The sequence below is a fragment of the Diadema antillarum genome, unplaced genomic scaffold (genome assembly GCF_040938485.1).
Source record: "Diadema antillarum isolate AM-2024a unplaced genomic scaffold, OU_Dant_1.0 scf00000050, whole genome shotgun sequence".
Taxonomy (NCBI): Eukaryota; Metazoa; Echinodermata; class Echinoidea; order Diadematoida; family Diadematidae; genus Diadema; species Diadema antillarum.
In genome coordinates, this window is record NW_027270939.1 from 402,659 (window position 1) to 414,877 (window position 12,219).

Consider the following 12,219-nt stretch of genomic DNA (forward strand, 5'->3'; position numbering starts at 1 on the left):
AAATGCACCTGTGGAATTGTTTTGTACAGCAATAGAAATCTGACGACTATTTGAATAATTACATCCAGTTGGAACTTCATCTGTTAAACCTCCTAGGTTATGTGTACAATGTGATTGGTCAATACCAGACAAGCAATCAGGTATTCTACTTTTGTTTTTTTCAGTAGACCCCTTTCATCATGGACTCAACTTAATTTGAAAATATACTCTCGATGAATGATTATAGAATATGAAAGAAATTTAAGTTTCCTGATATCAAAAAATATATGTTCATAATATCAGCACAAGGATATGTAATATTGCATTTTAGTGCCGAGCAACACCATAGGATGGCCTTTGTTTTGAGACTAGTTTGGGGCGTAATATTGCACCGTCAATGACCGTGGCAAGATCGAACCCAAAATGAACCATATAAGAAGCAAAGTTCCACCATTTTCTCAAATCGTGTAGTTTGCACCCATTTTCGCGACTTCGAACCCTTCTAGCTCCCTTATTGAACCTTTTTTTCTTAGTGTGTAAGACACATGATCATTCTTTGTGACGCCATAAAAATACACTAGTTCTCCACAGCTTGATTATCGACACTCATTACAAATGCGTAAATTTCATTTCATTTCATTCATTCATAGTCCATAAAATGGAAAATCTTCATGAATGAAATCGAAAAGAGTACAAAATTAATGCACTTATCACCAAGTCCCTCCCCGCCCGCCCCCCAAAATAAGATACCCAATTAAACAAAAAGTGATACATAATAATGACAGATGATAATTGTAAAGACACAAGGTATATTTAGGTTCTTTTTCCAGAGGAAAAAAAAGTAATTATCCAAATTCTTTTTCTTCGAGAGACATCAGAAAATTTGTCTCTTGTGCATGTATAGAATTCATGAAAGTTAAGCACGTGCGTATGCACGCATGTTAATACAAATGTACGTATACCTAGGCTTGTGGGATTGCATAAATTTGAATACTAGTAATATATATATATATATATATGTATATGTATAGACCAGTGAAAAACAAATTTGAACAGACAATCAATACTCATAATCATATCATCATATCGACTTGGAAAGAAGAAACATGGCCTTACAGTTTCATTTTGATGAACCATCTTTGAAATTCAAGTCGATCATTCACACACGCACACACACACATACACACACACATCACGCACACACACACACACAAAATTCAGGAGTGTATTCAACAATAGGTACAAGTATGTTTGTCGGCTAAGATTTTGTTTTTTATTCATTTTCTTTTTAACGAAAAATATGATGTAGATCATGTTTATGCTTTTGAAATACAAGCAAAATCATAATATGAGATAACGAGATACCTGCGAATTGCAGTACCCAGAAGCTTTTCTCTCAAAATGAGTTTAGCGTCTGAAAACACGTTCGGATTCGATCTCTGACATGAAAACATATTTCCTTTTTCCTCTCCTTATCTGCTTATAACGCGCGGATTCGAGAGCCTACCACTCGCGAGAGACCGAGGGGACGCGAAGCGTCTTTGGTTGCCGAGTTTCAGGCAGCGCCAGTACATAGCAATATCAGTATGGAAATACAGTAATAAAGATGAAATCAGAGAATTTATCTCAGTGAAAATTCACAGCCATCTGCAGTTGAAATATATTTTGAATAACCTCCGTAGGATGCAAAGAGGCAAATAATCAAAATTTCGAATAGTTTCTCTATCATGTCAGGGACAAAATATTTTTCGTAGGGCGACGACAAGAATAAAATTGAACAATGTCTAGGTCGGAGAGGGCGTGTATTACTGATAGGAAAATGGCTGACATTTGTACGTTGGAGCACGCAACATTGAAGGTAAAAATAGTAAAATTGTCGGATTATGTCATGAAAAATAACAATAAGAGTGGTGCAATGAGTGTATGGACCCTTAAACTCATTGGGGTGAAATTCTAGCGAAGATTTGATGGTTGTGTATTGTGAAATTATGCATTCGAAATACGCCTACGTTGTAGTACTAGACCGTTGGAAGTGGTGATTGTGTCAACACACCCATCGATCGACCCGAATCGACCCCTACATTTCGCGGAGCAGTGCAGCGCAGCTAGCAGCTCGTAGCTAGTGTACGTCTGCTGACACGGCTTCACTTAGCTCTGCTGGAAACTGTCATGTCGAGCGTAAACATCGCTGCGTAGACAAGACCCAAGTAGACGAATAGATAGCTTGTCAGCTGTGTGTCAAGGTTGTTCCACGCAGTTTTGCGGGCTTGTATGCTCAACTTAGAGACTATGACTATGAGGAGTAGACAGTCGATTGAATATTATAATCATAGACACTAGATTAGACTAGACTAGGTGATTTCCGATTTTTTTTTTCAACTTTCAGAGTTGGATATTTTGTTGAGACTGTCGATCTGCAGAGACCCGGTCAATCTTCTGACCATGCTGACTGAGTGATATTGTTGACAACAATAATTAGGGAGTTAGCGTTCACCGTATAGATTCTAGGTTCCTATATTTTTTTCTTGTAATGATTTTTAATGATTATGATTGTTAATAGAGTGTCTAGATCTAGATTCTAGTAGGTTTTAGATCTTGTCTACTACTGTGTACTGGTACTATTAGTCTACTACTAGGCCTAGATACTGCACTGTAAGTTTATATACTGCTGAGACCATGTCAACAAGTAGAGGTCTACTTAGTACTAGAATCTCTTCAACATTATCCAGAGCTTCAGTGAAGGGTAGTAGTACGTAGTAGAACATGTTAACATTAGGTGTGTATGTGTGTGTGGAGGGGGTCACAACATGGTTTTGTGCCTACAACAATCTAACGTCAGATCTAAAGGCAATAGAGCTAGCAGTAGGCACTAGTTGCATTCTAGTCATTGATCGACTGCCTTTTTAAAAGCTGTGCCGAAATATATACTTTGCCTTGAGAATTTCTTAATAAAACTATTGGCAGAGGTGACGAAACTTTCACTGAGCTTGAGGGGGAACAGCTCCTCGGTGAATACCTCGGTAATGCTTTTGGAGATACCGAGGCCCACATAGTTTTAACCAGGAATTCAAAAGTATGTTTGTTATATATTTGGGATAAAAAATTTAAACAAAAGAAGGGGAAAATGTGAGGCAAGAAGTTGTACGGTGGATGTGATGTTGTTGTGGAGGGATCCTACATTGCTACAGTGATCATATGAAGCAGGGCGTGATGTGAGAATTGCTTTGTGATATCAAAATTTTCTTGTGACATCATTGAGCCTGAGCATGAACCTGAGCTTTTGATCCTAGCAGAATATTCTTCAGAGACAAAATGACAGACTGTCAATCTGTAGACATATTGATATTCAGAAATAGTTGAAAATACATTGTATAATCACGTGATGCTCTTTTAGCCAATCACTAGAGGATTGATTTTTGATCCAAAATATGATAGTCTCTAGCTGTGATTTTTTCCTGACAGTAGACTGCTCGTGTGTTAGAATAGTCTTGGAGAAATCGAACCCAATAACGTATGTGTAGACCTCCTGTTTTTATACTTCGCCCGTGGTTTAATATGTTAGTGTTGAAACGTTGTGTCTCTGTAATGGTACACCTGACCACAGCCAGATTTGTCCAGTTATTGCACTAAAAATAGAATAAGTGAAGCCCACCAGTAAAGTAGTTTGTAATGCCTGGTAATGTCACCATGCAGCCCTTATGTCCTTGGATAGTGTGTCCTAGCAATGACTGACAGTGTGAAAAGAAAGGTTGCTCCCTAAGATACAATTTCTTCATCCTGCAAATGATATTATGACTTTAATGCACATAATAAGCCACCAATCAGCAACAACAGAAATATTGACACTTCTTTGAACCAAACCTCTGTAATAAGTGCAGAATTCTTGTAATGTCTCACCTCCAGTTATATGCAGAGACATGCTCAAGGGATTGTTTCAACTTATACCTCTCCCAACCTTTAATGCTTCCCCTCCCTCCCCCCCCCCCCATTAAAAAATAAATAAATGAAAATCAGTCAATCTGTTGATGAAACAAAAATAAAAGAAGGCATGCCATTCAATATATGCCCAGAACATAAACCTAATTTCAATTCACATGAACAAAGTAACCTTGGAAAAAAATGAAATTTGCACCCGAGTGGGAAAATTGAATTTTGTATATTTTCATTTCAGCAGAATCAAGATATTAATTACTGGAACATATAACAAGTGGAAATATTCACATGCTTTTGCTTTTGCACTTGTTTCTGGTCTTACCAAATTTGCCAAAATGTCCACTTTTACAGTAAATGATATTATGCATAAAATGGAAAAGAAAGTCATGCTCATGGTTTGTTATGTTCAAGTGTTTCTCCTCTTTCAGCAGAATTGGTGATTACCTCTGTATTTCCGAAAACAGCAGCTCCAATAGCTACCAGAGCAATGCCATGAGGGAATTGAATTTCTTCCCCAGATCTGTTTTTTTAATGACTTTTCATTTTCCTCCCTTCTTCAACAGGTTCCCTATGAGAACCTCAACAAGAATTTCCGAAACTGCCAGAAGGTGATCGACCGTGAGGTCGCCCACGTGATGCAGGTGATGTAACTCAGAATCAGTTAACATCAAGGAAATCGCAAATTATGTATGGAGTTGCAATCTTTACCTAGCTCTTTAATCTGCAACAAATTGATTATTGGCACTTTACCTATAATTGAAGTGTTCCAAATTCTAGAATATAGGTTGTTCTGTTTTTGTTGGAAAAAAAAGAAAGTATTTACAGTGCATAATTTTGATATTATATGCTTTGTCTTCGGGGAACACACAAGCAAATACTCAATGTTCATGTCTCGATGAATGATTTATTGGTAAGTGTAATCCTCTGATGTCAGTTTGTATGTCTGATCCTTGCAAATATGGTATCTAAATGTGCAGGAAACATCAGAGCTAAAAATCCTGTAAAGATGAAGATGAAGGACATGGCTGTTGCAAAGCAGCTGAAGACATTCTGGAGGGAGGGAGGAGTTAAGTTTCTTCTTTCTCATGACTTCTGTTGGTGCATAGAGATGTTACAAGCAGTTCTATGCACTCTATAGAAATATCGCTTAGCACATACAAATGTAAGAGCTTTAAGATCTTGACTTCGCTGATGTAATCATTGCATGTTTTCTCCTCTGTCAGGCCACCAATGAGCTGGAAAAATGTTTAGACAGTCAGGAACCAATGGTGGGGTCTGTCGTCACATTCCTAGATTCTGTCGTTGACAAGCTGACGGTACTCAAGAGAAAGGTAAAAATTACTAAATATTTCTCTTTTCTTCAGATTAGAAATGAAACAAGGTTGCTGCAAAGTATTTTGTGCAAATGACAATTCTGGAAGGTACAAGTTGAGAGACGAGATACCTGGTAGTTGTTCATTCTATTCTATGTAAGCAGCAGTACTTCTAGCCTGTAGTTTATTATCAATATCATGCTTAAGGGCGGTGATTTGACTTAATAGTCAGCAGCGTGTCTGCCTCTGGATCCCAAGGACCTAGGTTTGATTCCCAAGTCTAGCTGAATAATGATGTGTTTAATCATAATGGCCCCTCTAGTAAAAGGCAAAAAACACTCTGTCCTCGGATAGGACATTAAAAATGGAGGTCCCATGTGTGAGAATTTTATTCACAACTCACGCACATTTAAAAGAACCCACTCAATTCATTCATCACGCAGAGCAGGGTGCCAAACCGGTGACCTGGTCCACCTACTTGCCCACGCAAGAAAAATTGGTGAATGACGCCGACCCTCGTGGTTTGCCAGAGGTGACTAGCAATTGTCAACAAATGGTATCAACCAGGCATGTATACATTGTGCCATACGAGAAGAAGACGAAGAATATCAGTATGCAAAAGGATTACATCTTATATGAAGAGAGTAGAAGACAAAGACACAAAATTTAGATTATAGCCAAACACTGGTGATTCCAGAGGGGGAAAAAAAAAAACGACTACATTTAAAGAGATTAGGAAATCTTTTCGTAGTTTTACCAGAGAAGAATCAGCTTGAAAGTTGAAATTCCTGTCTCTAAAAATTCTAGGCGGCAGAGGCCATTGCTCTTGAAGAGGAGAGTGCCAAGGCGTGTAAAAGGCGTCTGGATCACCTCAAGGAATATGACACGACGTCGGGCAGCGCCCTCTTGCAGTGGAAGAAGAAGAGGATAGACCGCATGCTTGTGGAGTACTTCCTGAGGGCGGGCTACTACGAGACAGCGGTGAAGTTGGCGCGCCACTCGCGGATCGAGGTAGGAACGTCTCGGTGTCTAGCCAAAGTTTTCATGTTTTTGAAAGTATTACTGCCCAGCTCATATGGGCCTTTTTATGGCCCAGTGGTTTAATACCATGTACATATTCATGCAATGTTACCAGACTGTTCTGATGTTGCCCAACTCATTAATGAGAAATATACTTTACATTTGACTATGTTTGATTTGTGTTTGTGTGTGTGTGTGTGTGTGTGTGTGTTTGTGTTTGTTTTTATGTATGAGAGGAGAGAGAAATAGATATATTCATTTTCATAAAATGCACAATGTGTAACACCTATGCAATTGCTATTTTTTATTTTTTTAAAACTTTTTGTTTGCATGGGTGCTTAGAAAGCTGCAGGCAAACTGAAGTCCCCTTTTAAAGACCAAGCAATGAGGATAAAGTGACTAGTGTAGGGACACAACCACCATAACGAAGGGATATGTTTATGAAGATTATGTCCAGTTTATACATCACCCTTTGATGAGTTCATGCCATGTAGGCTCCCCCCCCCCCCCCCCCGCAATTTTTTTTTTTTTGGTCTCATAATATAATACCTTTCATTTTGCCTCCTGTTCATACATGTTCCTTGAGGCAAGAAATGTCCGGTTGTCAGCACAGAGGGATGTTCAACCCCCCCGTATTCTCTTAATATAACCTTATGTGTGCTTTGAGTTCTGATCGGCACAGAAAACCCCATAGCATTGTGCACACTGTCCAAAGTCCCTGGCACAGAAAGGGTTAAGCAGTAGTGTTAGTAGTCGAGCGGTCGGGCGGTTTGTAGAGACTCCAACTCTCCCGTTTTCGACAGGAGATCTACCGCCGAAAACCCATTTTCGCAAAATCTCCTGTTTCCTGCTTGAGATTTAATTTCTCCCGCCCTGGCTCTTTGTCTCCCGTTTGGAAAGGATTTCTTACTTATTTCTATCGTATGTTGAAAAAATAAGCCTTAGATAGCACCAGAGAGCATCTCGAACCCTAGGAACTTCGCACACATCAAGTTGGAGTCTCCCGTTTGCTAGGGCTTTCAGGCCGGAGAATCTCCAGATCAGAAGAATCTTTGGGTTGGAGTCTCTGGGTTTGTTGCAAATCTTGCATTGCAAACTCCTCCTACAGTTTTGAAGCAATTTTGATGAAATTTGGGTTACGTGATGACATTGAGGTGTAGATGTGCGAGACAGGTTTTCTGTGTTTGTCAGAGAAAGCGTTGCCATGGTAACCACAATTTTCCCAAAACCTTGTGGAGTGAACTACTTCCACAGTATTTAAGCAATTTAAATTCAGATTTCGTATGTATAATATAGGTGTAGTTATGCAAGACACACTTTGTGATTGTACCTGACAAGGCATTGTCATGGTAATGGCATATTTTTGTGAATATCTTGTGGAGTGAACTGCTTCCACAATTTTGAAGTAATTGAACTCAAATTTGGTGTACTTGATGATATAGAGGTATAGATGTGCAGGACATGTTTTTAATGTTTGTCGGAGAAAGTATTGCCATGGTAACCACAATTTTCCGAAACCCTGTGGAGTGACCTACTTCCACAGTATTCAAGCAGTTTATTTCAAATTTGTTATGTATAATGATCTATAGGTGTAATATGCAAGACACACTTTGTGTTTGTACACGACAAGGTGTTGCCATGGTAACAATTTTTTTCTTGAAAATCTTGTGATGTGAACTACTTCCACAATTTTAAAGCAATTTATCTCAAATTTGGTGTATATAATGACATTTAGGTGTAGATGTGCAAGACATGTTTTTTTTTTTGTGTGTGTTTGTCGGAGAAAGCATTGCCATGGTAATCACTATTTCCCCCAAACCTTGTGGAGCAAACTACTTCCACGGTGTTTAAGCAATTTATTTCAAATTCAGTATGTAGGGCCTGTAATGATCTATAGGTGTAGTTATGCAAGGTACTCTTTGTGTTTGTACCTGACAATGTGTTGTCATAGTAACTGCATATTTTCTTCAAATCTTGTGGAGTGAACTACTTCCATAATTGTGAAGCAGGTACTCACAAGGTGCTACACACATACACACAGACAGACAGACACACACACACACACACACACACACACATAACCTTTTATCAAACCCAGGTTCAATTCTTTTTCATAGGAACGTGGGCTGCGGGAGCGGGGGCATTAATCACCTTTAGTGATACTTCTAGTTTAGGTGTGTGTCAGTCATGGCACAATGAGTATTGGTCCATACAATTATGTGTCCGGTATGCGGATCCATCGTGGCATTCATTGTCGGGACACGGTAATCTTACATACCTAGTCATTCTTCAGGCTGTTAGTTTCATTTTATAGAATGGGTAGCGAGAATCCTGTGATCTGATTGGTCGAGAGTTATGTGTTGATTTTTACTGGCCGCACGCTACGTACGCTGAGTCACCGTGTGGTAAACATGTTATCGCGCACTTGTAGCAAGAGTACGCGTACTTGTAACAAAGGTTTGCGCACTAAGCAAGCGTTCGCGCACTCAGGTTGGCCATGCGTCCAGTAAATACTGATGCATGGCTGGCCGTGCGTCCAGTAAAAACTGATGCATGCTTGTTTACGGCAAGCCAAAAGGAAATGCATCCAGTAATTTTGTCATCGGGTAACACGATAGAAAAATGGGTTTTTGACAAGAAAATTACCCATTCTATAAATCAGATGACGCACATGTCTTTTCGTGCGTCAGTCGGAATATAGTGTGCATGCGGTAACTATGGAATTTAGCCTAAACCCACTCGGCTTCGCCTCGTGGGTTAAGCATTCCATAGTTACCTTATGCACACAATTCCGACTGATGCACTCAGACCTGTGCGTCATTTGTATATTTATGAATTGTGAGTTTCATGTCGTGTCTGTACTTGAATTCCTGCCACTTGTCATCCTGTGGAAAGGGGTGCCCCCCTTTGAGCTACTTATTGCTTTGTTGACTTAGATTCTGTAATGCCAGTGATCACTGAAAGACAACAGAAGAGGAACCAAACATCACATCCCCCCCCCCCCCCCACCAAAAAAAGAAGAAAAAAACAAAATGAAAGAAAGCAAAAACAATCAGGAGGGCTTGAGGCAGAGTTTTTGTTCATATAGAAAGTCTTTATTGGGGTTGATATCAGCTTTGGTCAATTTAAGTCCATTTTTTTCTTCTTTATTCAGGAGTGTCGTAAAACAAAACAAAATTCCTCATATCAGGAGCAATAATCTGGGCGTACATATGACATTCGTCCGAGGCTGAGAATTTGTCATGCTTCAGGAATTTATAGATATCATAAACATTCCTTAGACTTTGTGTGTGTTTGTGTGTGTGTGTGTGTGTGTGTGTGTGTGTAAACTGGAGAGGGAGAAACACATCCAGTCAATAGTATTCCTTTTATTGGAAATATCAGGGAGGTGGGAAGAGACACCAAGGCATGGTAAATTGTGTAAGTGTGGACATTCTGATGTCACACACCCTGTGTTTTTACATGTATGCCACCACCATTTTCCATACACCAGTGTATGGCTTTACATGCAGTGCAGATGTCAACCGCAAGGCCATATAACAAATGTTGACAACCTCACAGCTTTTATATGCTGCCGATTTAAAGAACCAGTAATGAGAACATTTCTTTATCACTATTGTAGAGACTACATGATAGAATTTTTCAACACAGCAGAAAAGAATTGATGTCTGACATGGTGGAGAAAATCTACTTTACCAATATTTATATTTTAGTATAATTTTTTCCTCTGTCAGTCAGTTTATTGTTGTGTGCTTCTGTTCATCTTGTAAGCTACTAAAATGTGTCGCTCGATTCCCTCCTTTATTATCAGAATTACTGGCATGTTCAGTATATTGCTGATGAAAGAAGAAATCTTCTAGTTGCCCTTGAGATAATTACAGTGGTCATGTTTGTTGTAGATTCCTTACTCGACGTTAACAGTCGAACCTTGACTACGGAGCAGAATGTTAATATTAACTACTTTGATTTTTTTAGTCTCGACCCCTTGTCTGTTAAAAGCTATAATGTTTCTGTGTTACGTCAGACCCCACTGTGGAATTCCCCTTCTCTGCTCCCTTCCAGGATCTGACAAATATAGACCTCTTCCTGGTATCCAAAGAAGTGGAGGAGTCACTCGTCAGAAGAGAGACCAGTCTTTGTTTACAGTGGTGTCATAACAACAAAACAAAGCTGAGGAGAATAAAGGTGAGACAGTATGATGATTACTTCAGAATTGACCTTTGACACCATGGCATTATTCAGTTGTTGTTTTTCTTTTGTCCCCTTCCCCCCCCCCCCCCCCAGAAAAAAAGAAGATATCAAACCCTGTGTAAATAAAATGTTGGCTCGTATTTAAGACTTTCTACATTTTATGAAGATTACAATATATCTTGAGATTTTATGGAGTTTGAGATATGAAGTGGTAACTGTTTTTAAATGACATCCTTGGATAGCAACTGCTTGTGAAAAAGTTGACAGGGGAGATGTGGTATGTGTACAGTGAGGAAGTCGGGACCCAGTGTATGTTTTTGTTTGTGCCTAGACTACCATGAGGGCGCCAGAGGCATTCCCATTTTCGGTTTGTCCGTCCATCCATCCTACAGCTCATAGCCACAATTTGAAGAAAAACTGCGCAATTTATTTCCTTGGTACCTGGCCCTGGTACTTTACATGAGCTGCAGATGCACTGATTAGATTTTAGGCAAAATCCCTCCAGGTCATAATGAATAGACAATTATTTTCATGGGTAAGGTTGTGATATGAAGTCAAGGTCGAAGGTCACTGCACTTTGCCTAACAATATCATTTTGCAGCCATAACTTCTGCTAGGAATGCATTTAGGTTGTTGCATGCATTAGTTTTTGTCATGTCCTTCAAGCCTCGGGGCAAGCTTTCTGCTGTTCAGGAGCTTCCTCTGTAAATGAAATATGCTTAAGATTTGATGTATAAGTAAACTCATCAATTGATGTGATATAATCTCATTTCATTTTTTATGTTAAAACTGAGGTTTTTCCCCCGACAACCAGAACACTTGTCTGACACTTAACCGACATTGACACAAATGTGTACAAACTGGATTCCAAGTGTGTACTCATACTACAATGTGCCTCATACTACCTTTTGTAATATGTGACCGTGCCTCACAAACCAACAAAAAGTTGCACCCTGTGCTTTTACATTTATTTATTCATTCATTTATTTGGCAAAGTGTAAAACAAAATACCGGTCATAACAGAGAAGCAAATATAACAAGGCCAGAACTCATACTGTAAGAAGCAATGTAAGAACTTGTAGCTGGAGCCTTTAAACGAAAAAGGTAAAATAGATTTCAACCATCACCTGTTACGACATGGACCATAGCATACGCGAAATTAGTCCAAATTGAAATAAGGAATACTTGTACATAATTCGTCAGTTGACAAAAACAAAAATATACCTAAATTTAATAGTTGGCACACACACACGCTCACTCACACATCCATTCTAAATACACACTGAATAAGAGATGAGAGAAAGAAAGGTACAGTGCCGACCGCGGGAAACGTCACGCTTTTCCGAGATCTGGACGAGGCCACTGACGCGTATCCCCGCGGGTACCCGCGGGTATACGCGTTCAGTGGACGAGTCCATCCGCCCGCACGGATAATCCATCCTCGGGAATTTGCGTCTCGATTGACGCGGGTTGGACGAGGGTGGACGAGGGTGGACGAGGGTATTCAAGGGCACATTCCCGTTAAGCTTTATTTTGACCGCTCAATCAAAATACATTTCATGGAGTTCCGACTTTGCCCATTTTCATCAAATTCCGATTTCAGGGGCTTCTTTTCGATTTAATCACACTCTGATGTCCACTGCCTTGATTGTTCGCTACTTTCTAAAGAAGTACACCTGCGGAAGTTGTGCACATGCGTTCATCACTCAAGTATCAATAATTATTAGAACATATCGACATCGGTTACGATCATCTCGCTATTCACGACTTTTAACGACCTGCG

The 12,219-nt window shown here is 39.5% G+C and overlaps 1 protein-coding gene across 1 annotated transcript in view; it reads left to right on the forward strand.

Annotated features, from left to right (window-relative positions):
- Nucleotides 1-1,793: 1,793 nt before the first annotated feature.
- The window catches only part of LOC139715543 (E3 ubiquitin-protein transferase MAEA-like), a 35,411-nt gene continuing 24,985 nt past the window's right edge, over nucleotides 1,794-12,219 (forward strand). The window contains exons 1-5 of the mRNA XM_071627108.1: nucleotides 1,794-1,837; nucleotides 4,476-4,553; nucleotides 5,136-5,243; nucleotides 6,033-6,236; nucleotides 10,308-10,430. Coding sequence (XP_071483209.1) covers nucleotides 1,799-1,837; nucleotides 4,476-4,553; nucleotides 5,136-5,243; nucleotides 6,033-6,236; nucleotides 10,308-10,430 — 552 coding nt within the window. The 5' untranslated portion in view covers nucleotides 1,794-1,798. The remainder of the gene's footprint in view (nucleotides 1,838-4,475; nucleotides 4,554-5,135; nucleotides 5,244-6,032; nucleotides 6,237-10,307; nucleotides 10,431-12,219) is intronic.